Raw genomic sequence first — 12,812 nt, 5'->3', positions numbered from 1 at the left:
TGGTAATTTATGTACTAAAATAATTATTTTAAATTCCTCACCGACCCCATCGTTCGTTGTACCGTTGGCCAGTAGTCTCAAATTACACAATAGGGATACAAAGAGTGTGTGTACTTTTTGTGCCTTGTGATGTTCCATGCAAGTATGTGCTTAATTTATGTTTACGAATTTTATAAATTTCTTGTCACACCCGACGAGGTAAAGGATTTTGACAAGATTCTGGGAGAAAAAAAGAATAAAGAAAATCACTGCCAAAATAAATGAACCATAGCACATATATTCTGTTTGCTTCTTCCCCCCCCCCTCCTCTGGCCATAATAAACTAAGGTTAGGTTGTGTTATGAGAGACTGATCTTTCCTACTAAACCTATAACCCTTTGGTTAGGTTATGTTTTTCTTGAAAGTGAGGAAAATGCCCCTTTTTGTTTTTTAACTTTTTCGGGTATACGTGGGAGCGGGCTCGGCCCATAAGAAAGTCATGTCATTTGAAAAGGAAAATTAAAAGGTCGAAAATGTCTCCGTGTTGTTGGGCCACAATATATGCAAGTGAAAGGTTTGAGCCTTCTTTGTTGAGGTTTTTTTTTTTGGGATGAAAACTGAGGATGAAGCTCAAGCCCACTCATTTCTCAAATTCTGACGACGCCGTGAGAGGAAGAATTTGGAGTGGCGGTAAAACTATTTTTTATTTCATGTGACTTTTGCAAATGTGTCAGTAGTATAATATGATTTTTATTTGGATTGATTTTTATAAAAATTAATTTGATAAATTAAAATTTATTTAGATAAGTAATGAAAAAGTAAGTTTAAATGTAAAATAATTAAAAGAGTATTATTGTTCCAAACTAATTTGTCTGACTTATAAATTAATTTTTAATCTAGTGATATATATAAATATTTTAGAAAGATCATGTAATATAAAATATAATTAATTTATTTATTTAGCTTTTGTAATCTCTTCAAATTAGTTCATTGGGTCTCATATTAAGGGTTTGAGATAGTATATCATATGTATATATTTTGATAAATCTAAAAATAATAATAAATACAAAATAATTAAATTATTATTGATAAAAATAAATTATTGGATCAATATAGGACTCACTTAAATACTTTATCGCTTGACATTGGCAACTCCAAAAGCTCAAAATTTGGCGTTCTGCAGCCGCGACCAATTTTTAATTTTTAAAACAAAAGTTGGTAGTGCACCTAAACATTGCAAAAACTTCAACTCACCCACAAATCTCCTTTTAATAAATTCCAATACAAGCTTTCTCCCTCCAACGGCAATCCAAACAGCTGCAATATAGCCAATTATTTTTGCCATTCAATGTGATATAAAAATCAATTGAAAATGCATTTCATATCGGTTCAAGGACGCAAGGTGCTCCTGCTTTTTCAGGGTAAGAAGGGGTAGAGAAAATGCCTTAAGCCATGATTTTTTTTAGAAATAAGACGTGGTCATGATTTTTTTTGACAGCAAAACTAATTCTATAAATATTATGTTACTCTTTTGATATTAAATATAAAACATATTTTGTAGTGCAAGACTCATATTTAAAACTGGAGAAGTATTATATTGAGAATACGAGTAAAGAAAAGTGGTCTTAAATGTAGCAGGCGAAGAGATAGGCTGGCAACACGGTATAGCTAGGACGGACTTGGCCAAATACTTACATGGGAAAAAATTAAATTCGCTGAATTTTTGCTCTTATTTGGCTAGTTTGGACGGTTGGCCGGCTGTGCAACATTCAACGTGATGAGTTGTTGGCCTTGTTCAATACAGTATCAGTTAATTATTTGAATTGAATAATAAATAAATAAACTCAACCTTACATATTCAAATGCAAATAATAATAAAAATAATAACATGTCTGAGTTATTACTTGTTTTATCGTTATTGCTCTAGTTTGGTGGGCAATATTGCGACCATTGTATTATAGTGGACACCATATATATATATATATATATATATATATATATATATGGATGTATGACTTCGTGATCAATCAACGTTTCATGTCAATACACAAATGATTCCTAATGCCATTAAAAAAAAAACAAAATTAGATTAAATCCAAACCGTCGAATTTTGATTTGGAAAGTTCGAATTTGGTGCTTATCATTTGGGTGATGAGCATCCAAACTGAATCAAATATTAGTACGCATGGCAACAACACGTGCAAGGTCTGTGTTGGCGAAAGAAAGGTCGGTCAAATTAGGAATGATCATGCATGTTGTTTCTATCTTCGTTTCTTTTTTTTCCTTCTTCATTTTAGGTGGGATCAATCAGTGTAAGGTGAATGCACCTTAGCTTGCAGGATGAGATTATTGGGTGCGCCGCAAGGGATGAGAGTAGTGTCGGTGTACGTTCCAATTCAAAGAAACATGCATGGAGGCTTATCCCCATAGCTTGACATGCTACTATCTTCGGTTTTTAATATATGATCTTATTTGATTTTTATTTTAATCCTAAATATAATACTGCAATCTATTTTATCTTTTATATTTATCTTTTTTTTAAAGATATCTTTCTAATAATAGTAGTTCTAGTTAATAAACTTGATTGGTAAGGATATTTTAGGAAAGACAATATATATTTATTACAAATAACTAACTTAACTTATTTTCTTAATTTACTCAAATTAGTCAACTAATTTTTATATTTTTATATTTAGACCAGAGGTAGTAATATATAATAATAAGAGGGTATTGGGTGGGTTGATAATTTAGGCCAAGAAAATGACTAAATGAAACGGAGGGATAGGAAAAAAGGAGGAATGTGTCAGAGAGAGAAATGCAAATACAATGCACTGAATAAAAAGGGTAGGCATATACGTATAATCCAAACGCTCCCTCTCTCTCTGTTCTTTAGTCTTTATTCTTTCTATCATGCATTATTATTAATTAAAAGTCTCATCTTCCTGCCCCTTGTTGGGACCCTATTTTGGAATATCTCACATGCTCCGAACCTGCTAGATTTGGCTTGTCCATATCTAGCTATACTTCTCTCTCACCTTATTTTATTACTGTCATTTATAAAGATATGATAAAATAATACTGGAATACGTATATAGTGTATTTGCCGGGCATGATCCACCAAACATGAACACTCAAATAATTCGACCCTGCTCTAGGAGGCAACCCCTTCTCTTCTCTTGTGAAAGACTATTAGAGCATGATCCATCATTGGCTGGGTTCAAAACAGACAAGAGAGTAGATACAATATATTCTCTCTCCTTACTTGCTTTAATTTGTCCAATAACTAATGGATTTATGTATAGTTAGTATGTAGTTAATAATAATTAAAAGCAATTGATGATGATCCATGCTTCCTTTTAGTTTGTCGAGATCATTATCCCATGCCCATGCCCAAATAATGTCAAATATCTATTTGACTTGCTAGCTATTATTATTACAGGTAAACACATGTGGAATTAAACAAATGGATAAATGATATTTGTATGTCATATATGTTCTTGTGGTGCTCAGAAGAAATGAGACAGTGCAACATAGGTCGAGGAAAACCATTCTTGTATGTGATGGTTAGTTGAAACTAATGTAGTTAAAGACGTCTCACGCTCGGCTTGTCGATCGTGGGGTCTGATCTATCTACCACTAGGGGATACATTCTTTCTTATTTTCCGACCAATCACTATTGCTATTTCTATCTGCTCTATTTTAATTTAGTTTTATATATAGTGTATGAGTTTACGTATTTATTTATTTACATCTTTTGTGACGTAACCCAGCGCTAAGTTGAGGAGCCAATGAATCTTAATTCTTTTCCGGCCAATTATTTTTATTATTGACCTATATAAGAACTCCGTTACAGTCTTTTTAAACAGGTTTGGCAGTACGAAAATAACAACAAGCAGGATGTGTAACCCGAAGGGACTGGGAGAAACAAATTATGCTGACTTAATTACTCTCCCGTTGTGAAAATTACTACCTTTATACCTTAATATAAAATCTAGATAATTAATTTACGGATATTGAGGAAGTTGGTTATTTATCATAAATGGATATTGTTTTATTTAAGATATCCTTGTTAATTTTGTATATTGAAATTCAATTACCCTTGATAAATATACTTTAATATGTGTAATCATTAATGTTAAGCTTAGAAAGACTTTTTAAAATTTGTTTGTTATAATAAGACTTCTACAATTTTTTTTAAGAGAACCCCGAGAGGGGTGTAAAGGGGAAAATGTGCTTACACACACTTTTACTTTTACTCCTCACACGCTTTAAAATTCATATAACAATTGTATAACTAATTAAGTGCTTTAAAAGATATTTAGATGCATTAATTTCTTCTTATAATATAATATTACATGTAGCTAAAATAATACTATTTTATTTTTTTCAAACGAAACATATGTTGCACAGAAAGTTATCGAAGTAATTTGACAGTATTTCATCGAGATATTGCGTGTGTTTGTGTGTGAGGCAGAGGGAGATTAGAGTAAAAATGTAACCTAGGGTAACTTATTTTTTATTAAAAAAAGAAAAGAAAAGGAGGGATGGAAGGAAAGGAAATTTGCCTTAATTAGTTAATTTCCTCATTTTGCAATACGCATGCATGATCTGACATGTAATCTTTAATCCAGGAAATGAAAAGAAGACCACTTTCCAATTAGAATTAGATGTCAACATAACATAGTTTACGTCGAATTCTTGCTGAATTAACTATAATTAATGCAATAAGTTATTGTACCATTTATTCTAGAATGCACGACCGAACAAAACCCAGAAACCAAAAAGTTGTTTTGCCATGTTTCTCTGTTTATATTATCTCTTGAGATTATACTACAAACTTAGGTTGGACATACGCAATACAAATTATTTTTAGATGTTCTTCTTTATCTCCAAGGAATGCTTCTGAGAAAAATCCGAACTCGTTTCCAAATTCTTTTTGGTCCTTTTCGACTGAAAAAGAAAAACATAACCCTACAAGACAAGGACAATAACATTCAGAAACACTTCCCTTTCCAACACGACCAATATCATCAACATCAAGGACCACAACACCATAGATTTTTTTCTTTTAAAAAAACCTTTCAGCTTAGCATTTGCATAGAACTACCCACCACCATCTGAGAAGGTTGGTGGTAATCCTTCATGAAAGTAGAATAATTATTCATATTGAAGGTAGGTACCCCAAAACCCACAGCTCTACTCGCTCCTGCCTGTTCCAGCGTCTGAACTTGCTTCTTCAAGAACTTAACGTAATGTATAGCTTCGTCCAACATTGAGGCCGTGTCCATTTTGGTCCCTCCAGGAACTAATCTCTGCAGAATCCTAATCCTTTCGCTTATTCTCTCCCTCCTGTGCCTCGCCGCCACGCTTTGCGGATCCTTCGATATCTTCACGTTCCTTCTCTTCGGAGGCTTAATGGATTCCGGGTCTATGTAAATGGGCTGCATCACTGCTATACGAAATATCATTTCTCTCATCGCCGCCATGGAATTCTTCTTCTCAGAAGATGAAGAAGAAGCATTGGGACTGTCAGTAATATTCCTGAACTCAACGTCTTTATTGGGTGGAATCAGGTGTGGGCTTGGATTAATAGTGTTGCCCACAAAGGGATTACTAGGTAGAGGAGGATTGATCATGTTATTGGAGAGTATGGGCATACTGGTGTTGGCGGCGGCGGTGGTGGTGGAGAATGGAGGTTCTGGGTAAAAAGGTTCAGAGAACTCAGGAAACTTTTCCATCTGCATCATCATTGCCATCATGTCCATGCTTCTGTCATCCACGTCCATGAAGATTTTCAGAGACAGGAAGGAATGGAAGGAAAAGAGAGGAGTAACAGATCAGCAGAAGAAGAAGCGATTTGAGAACAAAGAGTATGGGAGGGCTGAGAAATCGGGTAAAGATAGGTAGGGTTTCTATCAGAAAGAAGGCACAGAGATAAGGAGATAGAGAGAGACACACAGAGACAAGGAATATAAATATAGCAGAGAGGATAGATGACTGTCACTGGAACCGACCAACACTGTAAGTGGAGTTGGGCTTTTTATAGCAACTTGATGAGGCAATATTATATGCATATAAACAAATATATATAATCTCCGAGAAGCTTATTAATGATTATCAAGTTAAATCTGCAGTAATTATATATTGCGGATAGAGAAAGCCCATCACGTGTGGGGTTAGCTCTAAATGAGAGAAGGGTGAATTGGGACCATTGATGATGTAGATTTGGCAGAGGTCAAAGGTGATGGACGGTTGAGATGGAGGAAGGAGGGACCACAGAGCAGTAGAGGTGGTGGGGTAGATGGATATTGAATGAATGAGGATCGATGCTGGTGCATGAACCAGATTGCTTCAAAGTATATATGCGACCCTTTTGACTGAAAGTAGTTTGCTTTGCCTTCAAAATTTTACTTTTCAAGATAGAGCCCCACAATCACATGACATTTGTCAGAACCCAACAAGATTTTAAAAAAAAAAACACAACCCTGGCTATAATGTTCCATTAGGATATGATGAGCTCCGTCACCGGCAAAAGGTGGCGTGAGGATGAGATAGACAAAGAATGAAGTGGACCCAGGTGCAGGATGAAGAATTAGCTAGATTGGAAAATTTGAAATTGATTACCATATATGAGAAGATTTTTAGTGAGTTAAATACTATGTATAAGCTCTTTTAAGCCATGATATCTATTCTGATTCTGATGAACTTCACAAATATTCATTTCACCTGAGCTCTTATACATAAAAGGAAAAAAAGGGGTGAGGAAAATTGAGGTTGAAATTAATGCAGAAAAGGGTAATAAATCGGAAGGAATTGCAAAAGAATTCAAGTTGGGTTAGATCCTAACGAATCACATCTCAGTGGGCACGCTGTTCCAGGAGGATTGGGAACTTGCGGTGGAGAATTCATTAATTTACTGGGGACCCTCCTACTGAACTTATTACTGCTGCGTGCATGGCAGTCTTCATCTTTTACTGCCAATCAACCATTCTTTTGTTCTATTTGCTTCGTAATGGTACTAGGCTTTATGTTACTTAGTTGCTTTTCAGTATTCATACATAGGTGCAAGTTAGTTAATGCTGTGATTATGACTTTTATATATAAAGTCAATATCAACACGCACTATACGATCTGTACGCACCGTCCATATCTCTACTTCTTCTTCATCAATCCGTTCTGTACCTAAAATATGTATGTGCGTGCGCATGCTCACTTCAATTGAATTCCCTTCATTTTCTTTACACGATATATGTTTGATCCATACATGCTTCCGACCATTATGAACAATTAGAATTGCATATATAAAATAATTCCCTTTACGTTTCCTTGAAATCACTAATGATATATCTAAGCTTCTCTGTTGCAGGGACCCATATAGGGGAAAGGGTAGGCAAACAAAATGGTTTGTTTTGAAAAAGTTCGGAAGGGAGGAGGGAGAGAGAGACAGAGGGAAAACTGAGAATGGAGTATAGATAAGGAAGGAGAAGATGAGATAAGAAGATAAGCTGCTAATTACTTTATTGCACAGAGAAGTGGTCCCTTACCTGTTACATCTATCCATGTTCTGATCTATCATAATTAACTGGGATTAAATTCACATTCACCGGAATGGCGTAAAACAAGAACTAAAGTGATCGAGTAACCTTTGAGGTTGTCTGGTGGGCTTTTGTTTACTGTTTTATATATACAAGGCTCTGTGAAAAAGAAAGAAAATTATATATGGAAGGAAGCGCATTGGGCAGGATCCAGAACTTTCTAGATTTGACAGTAAGCGGTTAAAGGGAAACTATAAAAACGGACGATGAATAAGTCTGCTCTGCACTTTACAGTGCAGCAGCTTCATGAAATTAAAAGGATTTACGAAACTGCAGAGTCAACTATAAATTATCTTCCACTGGCACCTCATCTAACCAGGTATACATCATTCATTACTTCACCGTTTAGATTTCTCGTATCTAGTTAATTATAGTCTTCCAATTATCCCATACATATAACCTCGATCCAAATAGCTTTAACTGCAGAAGCTTCAAATTTGGAATATCTAACCAACGGTCAGAACTTTGATCTGAATTAGTTATGGTGGCTTGTAGCTCCATGAATATTGGATGCAGACTTAAGAGCAAGAGATAACATGGTCTGGTCCTTGATATAAAACCTTGTTTGACTTTTATTTTGATCCTAAACATAAGATCTCAATCTATTTTATCTCTCATATTTATGTATTTTTTTTAAAATAGTCTTCCTAACAATAGTAGTTATAGCCAATATACTTAATTGGCAAAGATATTTTAGGAAAGACAACATATATTTATTACAAATAACTAACTTAACTTCTTTCCTTAATCTCCTCAAATTAGTCAGCTAACTCTTATAATTAGGACTGGAGGTAGTATTTCTTGAGTGTGCCTTGAAACATGTCCACTCACTTTTGTCGAATAACTTGGATCTTCTGAAATTATTATAACTTTAAAAAAATTAAAATAAGATAGAAATAAATTGGCAAAAGAGGGAGTGAAAAGAAAGAGCATTAATTAGTGTTATGCTCGTTCTTGAGGTTTATAATACTTCCTTTTTAATTGTGGCACTTTTGTTTTGGCATCACACCAATTGGTATTTGTTAAATCTTTTTTTTTTTTTTGAACTGGAATTTTTACACCAAGTTAAGCCGCACTCACGCATGACATTATAAAAATCTTTTCCTATTAGAGCAGGAAAGATAAGAAAGAACAGAGGGAAGAGAGAAGAACAGTGAGCTAAGAGGAAACAGGTTAGGAGGAGAAAAGGGCAAGATTAGAGAGAAAGAGATCGACTGAATAGTACTCTGCATTACAATCAATCAATTTACTTTACAGATGAATTGGGATGCCTATGTATAAGCCTTGCTTAACACATATCCTAATGGTTACAAACTAACTTTTATATTTATTTACAATTATATAACAATACCCCCTAAAAACACCATTGTCCTCAAGGGCCTGCAACTTCAAAACCTGGAAATTGCTTTTGTAAGTTGAAAAGAGAAACCCATGTAGCTTCTTCATTCTGTAGGCCTCTCCATTGGACAAAAACTTCTGTTGTAATTCGTCTTTTCTTCCCTCCAACCCTCTTATTGACAATTTTCTCTGGATATAAAGTTGTAGGATTTCCGGATAATCAATAGGGGGATGCTGTTGCTTGACACTAGGATCTAGACATGGTTTCAGCGTAGAAACATGGAAAGTTGGGTGTATTCTGGATTATGGAGGTAGCTCTAAGCAACAGAACCAATCTTTTCAATGTAGTATCAAAGCAGGGTTAGATAAAAATGAATAAAGACAAAAGAATAGTGAGATAAGAGGAAACATGTTAGGAGGAGAAAAGGGGAAGATTAGAGAGAGAGAGACGAGAAGATCAACTGAATAATACTCTGTATTGCAATCAATCAGTTTGCTTTACAAATGCATTAGGATGCCTATTTATAGGCCTTGCGTAATGACTGGTTGCTAAACACGTCCTAACGGCTACTAACTAACTTTTATATTTATTTACAATTATATAAAAGAGTGAGTCCATTATTGATTACACAAATGAGCTCTGTTATCTTTACGGAACTTTAAAAAAATTTTGACTCCTGATAAAAGGCAGAAGGATTTACAGGTCATCTCTTTAAGTCGTAACAAGACCAGAATAAAAATAAAAATAAAGATAATATTACCTCCGATCCTTAATATAAGAGCTAATTTAATATTTAATTTGGTCTTAAATATAAGTCTCAATCTATTTTGTCTTTCATATTTGTCTTTTTTTTTCTAAGGTAACCCCTGTAGTAATTATACATGTTAAAGATTTCATTAAATAATAGTTATAGCTCAAATACTTGATTAGTAAGGGTATTTTAGAGAAAGCAACATTTATTTATTATAAATAAATAACTTAACTAATTTTCTTAATATACTCAAATTAGTTAACGAACTCTTATATTAAGAATATGAAGTAGTATAAATATTTGCGGAAGAAACAATTCCTGGATGACTCAATTAACTTGCTTTTTTCTAATGCGAAAAGGGCAAAATAAAAAAAAAACGGTTAGGCAGGTTCGTGAGGAAAGGGAAAGAATTATATTTGGGGAAAATGTTGTTAGTTGGCAAAGAAAAACAAAAGGAAATGTTGAAAAAGAAATTAGCACAATTATATTGTCCGTATGTTCTTTATGGATGGAAAATTAAATTTCACTTATTATGGTTGATATAACACACATATGTCTAAATACCGAATGAAAAATAGAAATAGTGTGATTTATTTTTTTCACCGAAGATAAGAAAATACCAAAAAGACGTACAGGGACGAATGATGAGAATAAAAATGGTGTGGGTAAGAGTATGTGGAATGGGAATCACGGTTGAGTATAGTGGGCCTCACGAAACAAGTTGGGTTTAATATTGAACCAAGCTACTTGTGGGCTTTAGGCTCAACCAAACGCAGATGCAAGATTCTAATTCTGTGTATCTATGGGCCTGAAAATTGATGCCCTCGGTACATGGATTGTAAAAAAACCCAACATGTTCCAAGATTTTCTGAGAAAAACTTTCTGGGCCGAAAGGAAAAAAAGAGGGAGAGATAATACAAGTATTAATGAAGCAGCAAATAAACCAACAGGAGTTGGGTCTAACATAAGAAGTTAGTCTCTCACAACATAACAAATCAAGATTTGAATCCCTGTTGAGAGAGGTACTTATATTTAGTACCTGACAGTACCTCAGATAGGAGGATACTTATGCTTTAGTGGGAAAAAAAATGAAGCAGCAGATACAATGGAACATAGATTGAAATTTTCTCAGAGAAATATTTATATCCTGAAAAAGAGCATCTCAGAAGCACTTTTCCGGAATCGAGATAAACTCCATCCACCTATTTACCTCGTAGACCGTAAAATCATTCTAAAATCATGGTTTGGTTTCCATCCAAACACCTCATTAGTGTCATATAATGCTTCAATAAGATGTTTTGAACAGAAAAACACCCTGTACTTATTAAAATATTAAAAAAAAATAGATTGGATAAAATGAATTCATGTACCACCTGAGTGAATTACAAACTCCTAATCATCACAGAATAGAGTCACAACCAGCAAGTGATTCAGATTCACGGCGCTCAAAATGGCTTATTTGGATTTGCGATTCATAAGTATTTATAAATACTTTCATATAAATTCAATCAAAACTCCTCTAAAATACATATCTCGTAGCAAATGAGAAGTTAGGTCAAAATGTCATATAAAGTGGCTAGCACTTCGCAGCACTCAAACACATGAAGCCAGCTCCAGCGGGAGATGCAGAAGCCGAAGGGGTCCACTAACATTATGGGGCTACCGAATTAGAGCAACTACCTTCTCTTCTCCATCATCCACCCCTCTCTGCATGGTGAAAATAATTATATGTCCTTTTACCGTCAACATAAAATCAGTATAAAGTAAAAATCAAGCGACACCATTATTTTATTTGCCCCAAATGAACACCAACTTCAATCAATCTACAGTTTCTTTTTTGGTGGAAGAAGTTGAATGTGATTTGAAAGCACCGTCGTCCTATCCGCGGCATCTTTATTCTGGACCGTTGTGTGGGGTAACCAAGAGAGGCTTTCCCATACGTGACACCTCATCTATCTCGGTTACTCCCTTCGATCTATCGCGTCCATGACACAGATCTCACCGCCTCCTCACCCATCAAAACGACAATGCCGTATCCATGGTTATCATAGCTGCACCCAACACACCAGATAACAACAGAACCAGGAAACAGAGGCGCGCTAATAGAGGCACGCCTTCATTCAGACATTGATGTCACAGCTGTACACCAATCCTGCTTCCTCCTCCATGTGACCCTCCCTCTCTCTCTCCTTCCCTCCCTCACTCTCCCATTAAACCTAAATCTCAATCTCCCTTCCCTCCCTCACTCTCCCCATTAAACCTAAATCTCCATACTCCATACATACATTCCTTGCTTTGCCCCTCTCTCTCTTCTTCCATGGCTTCTCTAGCCCTGTTCTCCAGGCTTATTCTACTGGTTTGTCTCGTGCTGTGTCTGGGTTTGAGCCGCCATGTAAGTGGCGCAGAGAGAGGACAAAAACGAGCATGAAGCTGATGTCTGATGCTCTGGAATGGCCGACCACAATGTCGCTCTACGATGAGCTGGAGGATGCCGAAGAAGATGCCATGGACGGTGGTTTTAGCCGGAGATCTCTGTACTGGCACAGAATGAGGTACTATATCTCCTACGGTGCGCTCTCAGCCAACAGAATTCCCTGTCCTCCACGCTCCGGCAGATCTTACTATACCCACAACTGTTTCAAGGCGAGAGGCCCGGTTCACCCTTACTCTAGGGGTTGCTCTGCCATCACGCGTTGCAGAAGATGAACCTTTTCCTTCGATATCTTAGCTATAAAGTTGCTTGCTTTGTGATAACGTGATATCGTAGTGATTATTAGTGTGTGCGTGTCGTGATTACCTGGGTTTTGAGGTTAGATTGTGAGATGGATTCGTGGCTGTTGTGGCAATAACATGGACTCGTTGCTGCTGAAACGCGAGTGCCTTTTCTGTTGTCATAGATTTATTCCTTTGTATAAATTATTGGAAACTTCCAAGTCTATAATGTGATTGTTCTTGATCAATGTTGAGCATCGACTTGTTTGATCTTGTGCATTTCACGCTCGGAGTGATTTTCTTGAACTTATATTTTGATCTGCCTTCTGTTCTAGGCTTCTAGCATTATCTCTGGGTGTAATGGTGTCTGATGAGTTTGAAATCCAGCTTATGAAAATATTTATAAATTAGAGACAGATTTATAGTTCATAGATTA

At 35.5% G+C, this 12,812-nt stretch overlaps 2 protein-coding genes across 2 annotated transcripts; one reads left to right on the top strand and one right to left on the bottom strand.

The window, feature by feature from the left end:
• Positions 1-5,060: 5,060 nt before the first annotated feature.
• On the bottom strand, positions 5,061-5,765 carry LOC114738092 (transcription factor HEC1-like). The gene has a single exon (XM_028926114.1). The coding sequence runs from the start codon at positions 5,763-5,765 to the stop codon at positions 5,061-5,063; it is 705 nt and encodes a 234-aa protein (XP_028781947.1).
• A 6,188-nt stretch (positions 5,766-11,953) lies between these two features.
• LOC114738110 (protein RALF-like 34) lies at positions 11,954-12,460 on the top strand (the record flags this gene model as incomplete). Its single annotated transcript, XM_028926134.1, has 1 exon — positions 11,954-12,460. A coding segment is annotated over one exon (417 nt), but the record flags the coding sequence as incomplete, so codon positions are not given.
• Between the last annotated feature and the right edge of the window lie 352 nt (positions 12,461-12,812).

The sequence above is a fragment of the Neltuma alba genome, unplaced genomic scaffold, assembly GCF_004799145.2.
Source record: "Neltuma alba isolate B1F8T4 unplaced genomic scaffold, ASM479914v2 tig00002807_pilon, whole genome shotgun sequence".
NCBI classification, from domain to species: Eukaryota; Viridiplantae; Streptophyta; class Magnoliopsida; order Fabales; family Fabaceae; genus Neltuma; species Neltuma alba.
This window is presented reverse-complemented; position numbering and strand designations above follow the sequence as displayed.